The sequence below is a fragment of the Glycine max genome, chromosome 15, assembly GCF_000004515.6.
Source record: "Glycine max cultivar Williams 82 chromosome 15, Glycine_max_v4.0, whole genome shotgun sequence".
Taxonomy (NCBI): domain Eukaryota; kingdom Viridiplantae; phylum Streptophyta; class Magnoliopsida; order Fabales; family Fabaceae; genus Glycine; species Glycine max.
Window position 1 is genome coordinate 44717729 of NC_038251.2, and position 14617 is coordinate 44732345.

At 34.1% G+C, this 14617-nt stretch overlaps 2 protein-coding genes across 10 annotated transcripts; one reads left to right on the plus strand and one right to left on the minus strand.

Annotated features, from left to right (window-relative positions):
* The first annotated feature begins 357 nt into the window (after positions 1-357).
* LOC100792935 (E3 ubiquitin-protein ligase KEG) lies at positions 358-8349 on the plus strand. 8 transcript variants are annotated; one of them, XM_041009695.1, is made up of 8 exons: positions 358-885; positions 1070-1231; positions 1474-1594; positions 1721-1855; positions 3065-3168; positions 3363-3467; positions 3940-4176; positions 5151-5291. In XM_041009695.1, the coding sequence occupies exons 3-8, from the start codon at positions 1568-1570 to the stop codon at positions 5158-5160; spliced, it is 618 nt and encodes a 205-aa protein (XP_040865629.1). In that variant the 5' UTR covers positions 358-885; positions 1070-1231; positions 1474-1567; the 3' UTR covers positions 5161-5291. The 8 variants fall into 8 exon arrangements, with proteins under 8 accessions (XP_040865629.1, XP_025981502.1, XP_025981501.1 ...); XM_026125717.2 differs by having other exon boundaries at positions 358-1231; positions 3940-4021; positions 5151-5326; XM_026125716.2 differs by having other exon boundaries at positions 358-1231.
* A 164-nt stretch (positions 8350-8513) lies between these two features.
* Positions 8514-13072, minus strand: LOC100786569 (nudix hydrolase 16, mitochondrial). Of its 2 annotated transcripts, none has more exons than XM_041009696.1 (4): positions 12468-13072; positions 10609-10723; positions 9725-9808; positions 8514-8969 (listed from the first exon to the last, which is right to left on the minus strand). In XM_041009696.1, exons 1-4 carry the CDS (start codon positions 12536-12538, stop codon positions 8712-8714), a joined length of 528 nt encoding a protein of 175 aa, XP_040865630.1. In that variant the 5' UTR covers positions 12539-13072; the 3' UTR covers positions 8514-8711. The 2 variants fall into 2 exon arrangements, with proteins under 2 accessions (XP_040865630.1, XP_040865631.1); XM_041009697.1 differs by having other exon boundaries at positions 12498-13068.
* Between the last annotated feature and the right edge of the window lie 1545 nt (positions 13073-14617).

A 14617-nucleotide genomic window follows, 5' to 3' on the forward strand; every position in this document is an offset into this window, starting at 1 on the left:
ATAAACCTAATAGTTGTAACATATATTCTAATAATAAATATGATTATTAGCCATTAAAAGAGCGGTTACAAAGGTTATAAAATATAAAAAGCCAATATTTTTAGTGTGAGCTTTTGTGAGCAAAAGGAAAAAAAATCATATTGTAATGCTTTATATTACAATAATTTAGTAATCAAGTTTCAGAATAACCATATTTGTAAATACAGATTTTTTATTTATTTATAAATTACATAATATATGAATACTTACAATAGTATGATGATATGATCATTGTTTTATTTGACGACCTTTGTATAGAGAATAGATCTACATATGGTTCTTATTTCTTATCACTAGTACTATTTTTATTTTGGATAGAGTAATTATTAAGTTGTTGGCGTTATATTCCATTTGTTTTTGCTCTCATGCTAGACTATACTGATAGATTATAGATATCATCAGGATACTTTGACAAATGTCTTTGTGAAGCTTGAGTTTTTATACCTGTATCAGTTGTTTTGTTTTTCCTGATGAGTAAGTTGGGTCTGGTCGTAATATATCTAGGGCAAAGGAATGGTTTCTTAGATGTAAAAGATGGTAGTCTATTCTTTTACTTTGAATAAACCACAGTAGAAGATTTCTGCACTGTGATATTGCTGATGGGAAAACTGGAAAAAAAAAAAATCAATTATTCCTGTCTGAATCAACCATGGTCACCTCTTCTTTGTCCTTATTTAAGTTGTAAAGATAATAAAATATTTTATGAATCCGTTCGTTACTACTGCTTCTAGGAAACTGAAAGCATATGCTGTAGGTCAATCATATAATAGCAAGTTAAATACCACTGAAGCTGGTATTTTAGCTAATTTTAAAGGAAATTGCTTCTTTTTTATCATAATTCTTGGGGTTAGTTTTTTAGTTCTTGGGTGTTTTATTTCTTCTCATATTTGTTGGAATTTATGTTGGAAATTCTATATGGGATTGCAACATTTTAAATGCATTCTTGCTTCTGTGTGGGTGTTTGAATATAGATATCATTTCGCCTCACATGCATCTGTGATCATCTAGTTTTACACTTTTGATGTTGCAGCCCGCTGCACTTGTGTGTGACAACTTGGAATGATATCTAAATTCAAACATGGGACTGCTGAAGTTGCAACTTCTGATGAGATTGCTGAATCAATTGACATCCCAAGCCCTATGAGCACTGCTTTGTGCATGGCTGCTGCCTCCAAGAAAGATCATGAAAGTGGTATGAATATCTGGGATGATTGGTTGATACTTGATAATGATTTAAAAATTCATCTTGTCTGTTGATTGGGCTATTATAGTTTTCTATTCATACCTGTTGTTATTGCTGTTTTTTTATTCCAAAAAAAGTTCAGTGCACATTTTCTTCTAGTAGGTATTCCTAATTTATGCTAATAATTAATAATGCTTCTGTTTTCTAAAATAGTTAAATCATCTGATTTTGTTTGCTCATGCAAAATATAGAGGAGAGAGAATTGGTGCAAATTTTGCTTGCTGCGGAGCAGATCCATATGCTCAACATTCACAGCACGGGTGGACAGCTTTGCATACAGCTGTTATGACTGACGATGTTGAATTGGTTAAGGTGAGTAAACCAGATTCTTGATTAGAATGATTAAATATCCATCAATATTCAATATCATGTTGGTATCTGAAGTATGTGCCTTTTGTATCTGATGTTAACTAACTTCTGTTTTTTGGTGTTGAGTAGGTTATTCTTGCTGCTGGTGTTGATGTGAACATTCGTAATGTGCACAATGGCATTCCTCTTCACATAGCCTTAGCTAGGGGTGCTAAGTCATGTGTTGAACTACTTCTATGTACTGGGGCAGATTGTAATTTGCAGGTTTTAATTCAAGTTCCGAATTTACTCTGTTTAACTACAGCATTACACGAAGTGTTATACTACTGTTGGTTCTTTATATAAGAAACAAATAATTAATTCATCAAGACCAATCAAAGTAGTTTAGTTAATTTTAATTAATAATGTCATAAATTAAAATTTTATTCCAAAAGTAAATATAAAGACAAAGTTTCATATCTCTTATTATTGTATTGTTTCAAAACGAAGATATGGTGCTTTGATCTGATTTCTTTTTTCCTCTTTTTGATCTCTCTGATACATTATAAAATGATTTTTCTATTTGATTATAGTAGATTGGGAATTGAACTTCATCATATGACTGATTGATTTCTGAGTTCAGTCTCCAGTTCACTGTAGTCAGCCTCTTCGTCACAGAGTAAATTAAGCCTAATGATAATTTATATGGTTATAAATGGTTGGGGGACTGACTAATCTAAGGGACATGATTCTTATTAGAACTCAAAAAGTTACATATGCTGTTGAAAATGTAGAATGGAATATTGAAGTCTCTCTAAGTTTATACAATTGTCATCTGTTTGGGAATATTTGAGATCTAATGATATAGATGAAACTTGAAAGTTTAGTGTTTGCTTCCATTGCAGGCATTTAATCTGTCAGACAAATTGCAATTTAACAATTTGAGGTGTATCCTCTTATAAAAGTCAGTACATAATATCTCAAACTAAGAGTTGGTTCATAACATTTTATGGTGAACTCTAAAATTGACAACTAGGCAGTTACAAGTAGCTCCTGACTGGAACTAAAATCTTCTCGATGACAGTTTTTAGATTGCACCGAACTTTTGGAGGATGAAGTTTTACAAATGAAACCTCACCATTAATTTTAACTCCTCAATAGTGAGCCAGAGTTCAGGGGTTGTTAAAGTGTTACTAGCGTAACTTCTGTACCAACATTGAAAAGTGCATAAACTTTAAATCTACCTTTTATCCTAAACAGTAAGTATGCATTAGTTTTGATTTACTGTTGTCTTTATCACATCTATCTTTTACATTTTAGGCTGGCTTGTGTACATGCACAAGGATAAACAGGGTGGAATATGTTTTTTTAACAAAAAATTGTTACATGCTATAAATATTTGAAAGTTGACATTCCAGTGTCCGCCTATTGTCTGAAATAAGTTTTGCTATTATGTTTCTAATTTAAAGTTCTAAGCTGTTTATTTTGTCTCAGGATGATGATGGTAACACTGCTCTCCATATAGCAGCAGAAACAGCAAAAATGATACGTGAAAATCTTGATTGGCTCATTGTATGCTTGGGAATCCTAATGCTGATGTATTAGTCAGAAACTACTGCCAAGTTGCAGCTCTGTGCACTCATTCTCATTAGATTTTGATTACATTTTTTTTTTCATCTTTTAACCATCTGAAAAACTTTTGTCCATCCTTTTAGAAAACTTTGGCAACTTTCATTTTTCCATTCCAAAAGAAAGTCCCTCCTATGACTTATAGAGTTATGTTTTATTACAGTGGCAAGACTCTAGGTGACATCTTGGATGTCCTTCCCCGAGAATGGATATCAGAAGATATGATGGAGGCACTCATGAAGAAAGGAGTTTGTCTCTCTCCTACAATGTAAGGCAACAACATTTTATTATTTTTTTATTTATTTACTGTTCTCGAAATATCTTCAGTGTATGTCTTAAAATATTTTAGAATATCGTAGGAAATCTTTGAATTTTGTCATATCAATTACCTCTCGAATATAGGAAGAAATTTTAGCTGTTTCCTAACTTCATTATGTTTTGTAATTATTTTCCTTATTTAATTAGGGTTAGGAGTTTATTGTCTTAGTGTGCTTTTTGCACTAGTAGAATAGAACTACACCTGTAAGTGACCTAATTCATAGTTAAAATAAGTGCCAGTGTCTGTAATCTAATGGAATACTATCAAGAACCTTCACCGAGAAAACAATACAATTTAGCTCCTTCTTTTTCTCTTTCCCTCCTTTCCTACCTTAAGCTCCATAAATTCAATAGATGTGATATCATATTTATTTTCTAACCACATCCAACTATTTTTTTATAATTTTTGTTTGTTGTTTTAGATTTGAATTGGGAGACTGGGTGAAGTTTAGAAAAACTTCCATAACTCCAACAAATGGGTGGGAAGGTGATCGGCAGAAGCAGGTGGGCTTTGTGCAGAGAGTTCCAGACAAAGATAATCTCATTGTTTCATTTTGTTCTGGAGAGTATTATAGTGTTTTGGCCAATGAAGTTGTAAAAGTCGTTCTATTAGACAGGGGACAACATGTGCAGCTTAAAGAGGATGTAAAAAAGCCAAGGTTAAATCTTATATGAAATATAAGTGAGGAAAAGTATGTGTGAATTTTCATCAGTACATGCATATGTTTATATTATGTACAGTATGAATTACAAGAGGAACCATCTTCTAAATCAGAACTAATTAGCCCTAGCACCAATCATCCATGAGTCAGTAACATCCAATTCTAAGCATTATATAATATAATGGCTTCTTTGTGTCCATGCCTCTGTTGGAGGGATTTCTATGATCCTTTAAAATATCTAAATAGATTGGAGAGGTCATATTTGGATCCAATTGCAAGGTACGAGACTTGAGTCCCACAGTGGAAGTGTGGGATTAGAATTCTGTTTGAGTCCAGCTTCTCTTATTAAGGAGAAGAGAAACCCAAAATAAATTAGGCCAAGCACTTCCTAAAACATCATATGATGTCTGGAAATGATGTATATTTGGCCTTTGTTCTTATTGCAGATCATTTGTGTTAGTCCAACATGTATTGCAGGCAGTCTTTACTTTCCAGATAGTGATCATGAATTGTAAACTCTGGCTAGTGGGGGACCAAATCAGATTATGAAAGAAAAAAAATTTGAAATAAAATGTTCTGATAGAGTACTCTAGTGAGCAAGTCGGGTGCTTAATCCGTGTAGACTATATTTCATTTGTTAGGATATATAGCATTCCTTGAAGAATCCATGCCCCTGTGATGGTTCTTACAGGATATTGGACTTGACTGGAGAGCCAATTCATTGGGTGGAATCTTCGTATTTTTTTTCCCTTTTTTGGGTGGATGTCTTAACACTCTGATATGTAATTTCTTTTTCAATTTTTTTAAACACAGGAGTAACGGATGTTGTGCAAAAGAAAAAGAGAATAGAGAAGAACCTATGGTTGACTATCTACTATATAGATTTTATTATCTGTGCCTTGTGCATGACATATGCTTGCATTTCTTGCACTCATTTTTCAGTGATATTAATGACTAATTATCTATGTCAGGTTTGGTTGACCTGGGCAGTCTCGTGACAGCATTGGAACAGTATTATGTGTTGATGATGATCATCCGAGTTGGATTTCCTGGACAATCCAGAGGATGGAAAGCTGATCCAGAAGAGATGGAACGTGTTCAAGAATTCAAGATTGGAGATTGGGTTCGCATTCGTCCTTTTCTTACATCTACAAAGTACGGATTAGGATCTGTGACACTGGAAAGCATCGGCATTGTATATTGTATCAGACCAGATAGTAGTCTGTTAATAGAACTGAGTTATCTTCCAACCTCATGGCATTGTGAACCGGAAGAGGTTGAGCATGTAGTTCCTTTTAGGGTAAGAAACAAGTTAGTCTAGTTTCCCTTTTATGACAGTTTATTTTTCTCCTGCATGAGTTGCATCAACAATTTTTTATCTTACAGATTGGTGATCAGATATGCGTGAAGAGATCTGTTGCAGAACCTAGATATGCTTGGGGAGGTGAGACACATCATAGTGTTGGAAAAATAAGAGAGATTGAGGGTGATGGTCTCTTAATAATAGATATACCAAACCGAGTTGTTCCATGGCAAGCAGATCCATCAGACATGGAGAAGGTGGAAGATTTTAAGGTGGTAATTCTTATTGTTGTTGACCTTTATCTAACAATCTAGGGCCTGTTTACCTCAAGAAAATGTCTTCTGTTTTCACCTTTGATTACAAAACTGCCACTTTGTTTTCAATCTGTTTTTTTTGTTTTTAAAGATTTGTATAGGAAACAGTTAAAACAACTTTCTTTTTTCTCTATTTCCTGTACAAATCTTGAGAACAGGGAACAAATTGAAAATAAGGCATCAATTTTATAATTAACAGTGAAAAAAGGAAATGAAAAAGGAAAACATATTGTCAAAGTAAAACAAACCCTTAAGTTTTCTTCTCATATATACTGAGATGTTATATGATCAACTTTATTTAGTTTGTTATTTTGTGCAACTGCAGGATGGAAATTGGGTCAGAGTTAAAGCTTCAGTGTCTGCTCCAAGATATGGGTGGGAGGATGTTACAAGAAACAGTATTGGAGTAATTCATAACTTGGAGGAGGATGGCGATATGGGTATTGCCTTTTGCTTCAGGAATGAGCTTTTTCCTTTCTCAGTCACTGATGGTGAGAAAGTTCCACGTTTTGAGGTGGGGCAAGAAATTCGTGTGATGCCATCTGTTAACCAGCCACGGCTCGGATGGTTAAACGAATCACCCTCTACTTTTGGAAAAACAGCAAGAATTGATTTGGATGGTGCACTCAATGTAAGATTATGAATTTAATTTTTATTTTTTCTAAATTTTGCACAAGATATCTTACTTATAGTCACTTTTAACAAAGTTGAACCTAATACGGTTTTCAGTGTTGCTACTTGAGTTTTTTGTTTGGATAGAAAACTTATAAAACCATGTAGACATTTCCTAGGATTTAGCCTTCATCAGAGTACACTCTTGTGTGGATTCAATCCACCCAAGTCGGGTGATGGACTGAGCCAAATTCGTTTATCCCACCTTATAAGGCTAAAATTTAAGTTTGAAAGAAATAGGTTTCTGTTTCTAGTGAAGTATAACGATGCCAAACTCAAAATTGAACGGTCTCATTGGAGGTGAGGGTTCCAGGTAGGTAGGCAAAGCTTGTGGAAAGTTTCTCCTGGGGATGTGGAACAACTTCCAGGATTTGAAGTTGGTGATTGGGTTTGCTCAAAACCGAGCCCGGGAAGCAGATCAAGCAGTGACTTGAATGGTGTTAGTAGTATAACTGTTGTGCATAGTGTTCAGGATTCTGGGTACTTGGAGTTGGCTTGCTGTTTCCGTAAATTGAAGTCCTTTGACTCATTATACTGAAACTGAAAAGGTTCCTTGCTTTAAAGTTGGGCAGTATGTTAGGCTCAGAACCGGTTTGGTGGAACCAAGGTGGGGTTGGAAAGGATCTCGGCCTGAATCTCAATGTGTTTTAACCGGCATTCATGCTGATGGAGAAGTGAAGGCGGCATTCTTTGGTTTGCCAGGATTGTGGAGAGGAGACCCTGCAGACCTGGAAATTGAACAGATGTTTATGTTGCCTTTTGTGGAGAGCAAGAAAGGTGGGTAGGACCTAGTTCCCATCTTGAAAGAGTTCACAAACTCTTTGTTGAACAGAAAGTTAGAGTAAAACTTAACATAAAGGAACCAAGATTTGGGTGGTCCGGGCACACCCATGCGAGCATTGGAACGATACAAGCCATCAATGCTGATGGAAAGCTTCGAATATACACGCCAGAGGGATCAAAAGCATGGATGTTGGACCCATCAGAAGTGGAGATGGTGGAAGAGAAGGGGTTCTGCATTGGAGATTGGGTTAAGGTCAAAGCATTTAGTTTCAACCCCAACCCACCATTGGGGAGAGGTGACTCATTCAAGCATAGGAGTGGTACATCGGATGGAAGATGAGAATCTGTGGGTGGCTTTCTGTTTTATGGAGAGGCTATGATTATGTAAAGCATGGGAAATGGAACAGGTTAGGCCATTTGAAGTGGGAGACAATGTTAGGATCAAAGATGGATTGGTGACCCCACGGTGGGGATGGGAAATGGTGACACATTCCAGTAAGGGAAGGGTGGTAGGAGTAGATGCAAATGGCAAGGTAAGAATAAAGTTTCAGTGGAGGGAAAGGGAGGCCTTGGGTAGGAGACCCTGCTGATGTTGTCCTTGATGAAAATTGATGTGCTACATATGACTACATGAGGATCATGAAAGCTTGTGTCATAATTTGATTCTCTAAACGCACTTGATCATGAGATTTTCGGAGCCTGAGTTTGTGCCAAGAAATAAATAGCTTTACGGTCCTTGCAATTAGATGTCCTATGAACTATAGCCTAGTTTTGAAAGATGGAATACTATTTTGACCAGAGTTCTTCAAGTTTATATACAGGAGTGAAAGAAGTGAAGCTAGAAGGCAGAGTCGGCTTGCTGGCTTGGACAGTTATTTATTTATTCTTAGATTAGGCCATTTATATTCATAACTTGAGGTATGTATATTTTTGCATATAATATATATTTTAAATATTTTACTCCATTCATTTGTTTTTACAGAACATTATACAACTTTATTGTACAGTTAAATAATTCTTGAAAGAAATTTGTTATATTATGCAGTGTCAGACTTTCAGTTTGACAAAATACTAAGGAATCGAAAGCTTTTTACCTCACATAGTCACATTATTATTTACTAAAAGAAATTGAGCAAGTAATGGGGGTAAACTTTCTGGACATATGCAACTACTCTTGTTAATATTTCAAGGTAACGGAGTAAGCACTAACCATGAATATGAATAGATAACAATTCAAACAACGAGAATAAGCATCTCAAGTCTCAACTAAAACCAATGTTATGAATTATATACTCTGAATTAAGAAAAACAAATCAGAGATCAATCCAGATTTGAAACAATAACTACTATGCAATTCTGATTTAGAGTTAACTGTCCTAAAGTAATGGTACCAACCCCAAGAGAAGTGTTTTTACCACAAAGATACAATTCACTAAATGTAATTAGTCAGCAAATCCATCTTATTCTTTCGTTCCATTCGCCAACTTATCCTCTTGCCATTTACAGAAGCATTCCAGGGCGTCCCTCATCCATGCATGCCGGAGGCTTCCAAGTGCTTCCGACACAGCTAGCCATCTCCTATTTCTGGTACTTTGTTCAGGCCATAACTCAAGTTCCTCCTTAACAAATAAAGCAAACATTGCTGCTTTACATAAACCTTCTGGACTAAACTCATCTTGATGGGTCTTACTCCTAAACTCGTAGTGTCCAAGAAAATCCTGACACCCAATAGCCATAAATATCAACAATCGGTTTGCAAGTATCCATCCAAATGACAAGAATGAATACAAGGCAATGTAAATAATTTATCAGCTTGTTTACAATTAAAATAAGATAAATAAAAAATATGAATTTCAAGGGACAGAAATAGAAGATTTAGAGGATTGACTGCATGTTAAAACAAATATATGAGACCAAAACCATGTACAATACCACTGACTTATGCTAAATTCTACAAAAAATGCAAGCAACCATAAAAGAATTCAATCATATTTTACGGCCATATTCACCAAACTTTAAATGATGATGTGTCTCTTGTGTTTTCACTCAGATGCAAAAGTCACAGCAAGTATTTGGAGAAAACTTCATTGCAATTATCATCAATGACGTGACACCAACTCACAATCATCACAAAAGCCTTATCTTATTAGGTGATCCTAGATTCTTACTATGAAACCATTAAGGCCAGTATGTTTAAACTAATAAACAATTTTAAAACAAGTGCTTTTTAAAAAAGCGCTTATTTAATAAGCAGATAAAACATATAGCAGAAGCAGAGGCAGTTTAGATAAACACTAAAAAACATAAAGTTGCTAATTTTATTAAATTAAGTATTTTTTTCAACAAATAAGTTTAAACAAACTGACACTAAAGCATATAGATAAGACAATCTCTTAAGATATTACAGAAGCACAATAACTATTACACAAGCTCAAGTCAGTCAATTAAATTCATGAGTGAATAAGTTTTTCACCATTATGTCTCCTCGAACTCCTGCTTCTTCTACAGCTTCCCTTACAGCTGCCTGCTCAACAGTTTCGTCATTCTCCCAACCTCCCTTTAATGGAAAAACAATATCACAATAATCAAAAATTTCATCATCATTTAGTGCCCTTTCAGAAAACAATGCACAACTTATCTCAAGCATATTGAGTTACAAAACAATTCAAAACTAAAGTATAGGTATTTAGCAGCATTTAATGCAGCAACATATATATTTAACAGCATTTAATGCAATTTAATAGAAATGTCTCGTCAATAAATTCAGCAGTATAGGTATTTAACAAATTAACAATAAGGTCTAATTAACTAATTTACTAAAGGGACTAAAAGTTAGTCTTATAGTGCAATAAATGGTACCAAATTTTTGTATTGCTTAAATTCAGAAAAGAATGGCAAATCAATTTGTCATCCAGAATGGCGGTATAGAGAACAGAATCTGTGATTTTACCATTTCGTCCAAAACAAATAAAATTTTATTTAAATTAATTAAATAAACAATGAAATGTACATTAAAATTGGAACAGAAACTGACCAACTGAGTTCTAAGAGTCCCCAACATTCATATGTATTAGAACATAGCTTTTGTTGGTGTTGAACTGTAATTGGACTATATCATCTGCATATATGCATATATAATAACATTGAATTCAAGTCTTCAACTTGTGGTTTACTTCCTACAAACAAATTTGTTCAAACCGAAGATCCTAAATAGGCCATAATGCATTTCATCAATACTTCGTAAACGAACTTAAAAAGTCTAGAGTACCGAAAATCCTTTATCACCTACATCAGACAATTCAATCAAAGAGCTTAAGTATCAGACACGACCTAATTCACTTGATCAGAACCATATACCTTTGGAAACAAAAGACCAGGTCCGCTTGGTGAATTAATCATAAGCACTTCAACAATCTTCTCGGAACTAGAGTCTCCACAATCATTAGAACTTTTATATCTAAATGGAACACACCTACATATGTAGTAACAATATGAGTCAAAAATCAAAAAAATATTTTACAATTGAGTTATTAGGATTAAACAATGATTTTGCCTGCTCAAAAATCACACATTTCTCCAATTCACAAGTAAAAATGATGATATCACAAAGCTTAACATGACATACAACATGACAATTACTTCTCGGGGGGAGGGGGGAAGATTAGTGATTTCATCCATTCTCTCATATAACTATCAAATGAATGATCAATCAATCAACAGACATCTTCCATTTTTCCGCTATTACACTAACGAAAACCAGATTCATATTGTTATATGAGATTGTATCAAAAAATTGTTCAATTATTTTAAAATTGAGTTATTTGGATTAAACAATAATTTTTCCTGTTCAAAAATCACACATTTCTCCCATTCAAAAGTAAAGAAGATGATATGAGAAAGCTTATGGTACAGCATGCATCCTATTAAAATTTCCAGGATTTGAAGAATCACTACTCTGCAAGTTTAATAAATATAAGATTCATGATATACATTATTTTCAACTTAACATTCCAAGCATTGACCAAAAAATGCACAAGCTAAATTATATGCACAAAAAACAACCATCATAAGGGGCAAACGTGTGATAATATCAAACTTAAAAAATTGAGAATGTATCTCAAAAGTCAAGCTACCATTGCCTAACAATTTTGGGATACTACGACAGGCACAGAAAGTCAATGCCCCAAAATAAAACTTCTCCGGGTTTTCAATTAATTTAGCATCCACTATTGCAACACCATACACTGTACAAACAAAGATTTAGTAAATGTTTTCATAAAATAATTCATTCCTTCATAATCAAACTACTTTGCTACCGTATAGGTTGTGAATGATATAGGCTTCTTTTGTAAATGTCTCAATGTTGTATACAACCATCATAAGGCTGCTTTTGGTTTTGGGGCATACAACATTTTAGGTGGAGGCTGATTATTGGGTATTTAGTAGTTCAGAGTTGCTTAATATCTTGTAACCAGCACTTGGGTTCAATATTTGGCTTCAATCCTGAATGTGGTTGGCTTATGCCCTCTTATCTATATATACTTACTTTGACTGATAAAAAAAAAACTACTTTGCTACAAGACACACGCTAATCCACACCAAAGCAGAGAATAAAAAATACATGTCTCAATGTTGAGAAAGATCCTCCAAAATCCCACATGCCTAACACTATTAAAGAACACTTCGTTCTAATTTTTATACTAAAACCAAATCTTTTCTATTCTATCTTAAATGAATGATCAATCAATAACATGGTTTAAAAAAAAATATCCGACACTACCAAAAGGTTTTTGAGTGTCCATAACCACAATTGTGACCACATTTTTATGCAATTTCTTGTAAAAATGAAGATTCATTTATATAAATACATAAATAAAAACTTCGTTATCCCGAAAAATGGCGCAATAACGGCATGCATCAACATCAACAACAACAAAAAAAGAGACTTTTTAAAAAAAAAACATGTATCCAAACCAAAAATTAAATAATAATATCAACAAAATATAGCATCAAAGCATCACCATCACCATCATCCAGTCACCATCTTAATTTCTCAACCCAACACCAAAATCAACATAAACTCTTTTTACGCGTCCGTACGAAAACGACATTTATTATTATAATCTTTCACCTACAATTATCAAAAAAGTGAAGAAAAAAAAACAACGAAACAAAGAAGATGCAAAAACAAGTGGCGAAAAACGTCGTTGTTTTACCCGGAAACAAGACGGTAACCGTTCTCGTACCGCTGCTGATGCCGGCCCGTACGGGCCACCAATTCAGACATAATAGCGATTCCTTCACTCAATTCCCAAACGTCATTGCGAAATTCGAACGCACCGATCCTACAATGATCGCGCCCGCACCAGATCACGATCTACCAACGCATCATCGCTCTTTCTTCTTCTTGTTAGGGTTTGTGTTCACAGAGAGAAAGAGAAAATGAATGAGGGTTGGGTTGGGAAGAGGCGAAACGAACGAAGAGAAGAATGCGAAAGCGCTTCGAACGGATCGGTCAAAGTCACGTGGATCGTGGTCAACATGTGGTGGGGCCTGCTTTTATAACCCTTGTCAGCGATTCCCCTGCTGCGCGACCAGGGATTCCGCCAATGATTTTATGACACGTGGGTTAGTAGGGTTTGGGGAACGGGGCGGGACGGTGGTGATTGGGTGGGCTGCGCGGTGAGGCGTGGGGCGCGAGGCAGGGGATTGCGACCCGATTGAAGAAGTCAGCGGATGGAGAAGGATTTTTGCTTTTGTTTTTGGCGTTAAGTGTTGGGAGGAGGATTTTGTAGGGTCCTCTCTTCTCGTCCTTCCATTTTTTCTATTTTTTTCAATGAAATAATAATATTTAAGAAATGCCACAATCACATTCCTTGACAACTTGTTCTTACTGTATCAGTTAAGATTTATTAAAAATAAAAATAAGCAAATTTTATGGATCTCATGATGATATAGTAAAGAAAATTCAATTTTTGTCTGCTTATTTCATTAATTCATCAGATATTTGTAGTGAGGGCTATCATGGATCTCATGACAGATACACTAAATGGCTAACAAATTCCTAACAGAATGGAATGTTCTAGCATATTGCTGAATTTTTTTTTTTTTACAATAATGGGAAATATCCTATACTAGTGACATAATCATGAATTCTAATTCCAAGGGAATGAATATTCGTTCCTTCATTGCTGCGTGTGGCGTTTGTTTCACTATAAAACCAAATGTCCTACTTTAGCCACTTCTTATTCTAGTAATGTTTTGGAAGAGATCTAATTGGATTAGCCCCTTCAAATGGTTTCACTGTTTGTAGTGGATCATTTTGTCAAGGGTCAAGTATAATAAGCTTTTCAAAAGATATTAGGGGATTGTTTGGGACACTCAATAATTTTTATAAATATCAAAAATATTCTTATGGGTATTTTTGGTTATAAATAGTAGGAGGAGTTTTTCATTTCTATAGTGCTACTTTTTTTTTCCAAAATCTCCGTCACAAGTTTCTTTCGCTAAGGTCGGTTTTGAAACATATTTGGTCTCCGATGGTCTACATACGTTGTTCAAGAGTATACAGTGAATTTTGGTCGGTTTTCATCGTTGAAGAAGAAGAGTTACGTGAAAAAAATTTGAAGAACCTAAAGATTGACAATCCGTATGGTTCATATGGATTGCTGATTCGTAGGTTCGTAAAAAAAATTTTAAATTGTGAATAAAATTATATGAATTATAATTTTATCAATTTTAAAAATATTTTTTTTGTAATAATTTTAGCAATTGTGTGAATTTTTTTTAATAATTATAGCAATTATAAAAATATTAATTGTGTGATATTATTGTGGTATAAAAAAATATTGATTTTGTGATATTATTTTATAGTGGTATAAACAAATGTATTTATTAATTAAATTGTTAAAAAAATTATAATATATATAAACTTTTTAAAAATTACTGAAACTAACATTAGATTGCTTAAATTTTAATTTAGTAATTAATTAAAAATAATTTAATTCATAAACATGACCAAATTAATTACTAAAAGAAACTGTTTGTCGCTCAATGTTACTTCAACATTACAAAATATTTATGATCAACACCTAGTAAAACAACTATTATATAAGAAACTAGTAATGAACAAAGGGATAATATTAGACAAATTGTTTGTAGCAAAAGCATAGTTAGGGAATTCCTAATAATTAAAAGGAATAATGTTCCAAGTCCTAATGATGTTCAAAGTCATAATAATGTTCCAAGTCCTATTAATGTTGAATTTAATTCATAAACATGGCCAAAATAAAACATGGTTAACGGTTGGATCAAGGAATTTGAAGACAATTTCCATGTCAGCTTTGAAGGACAGGGTTTCACAAAA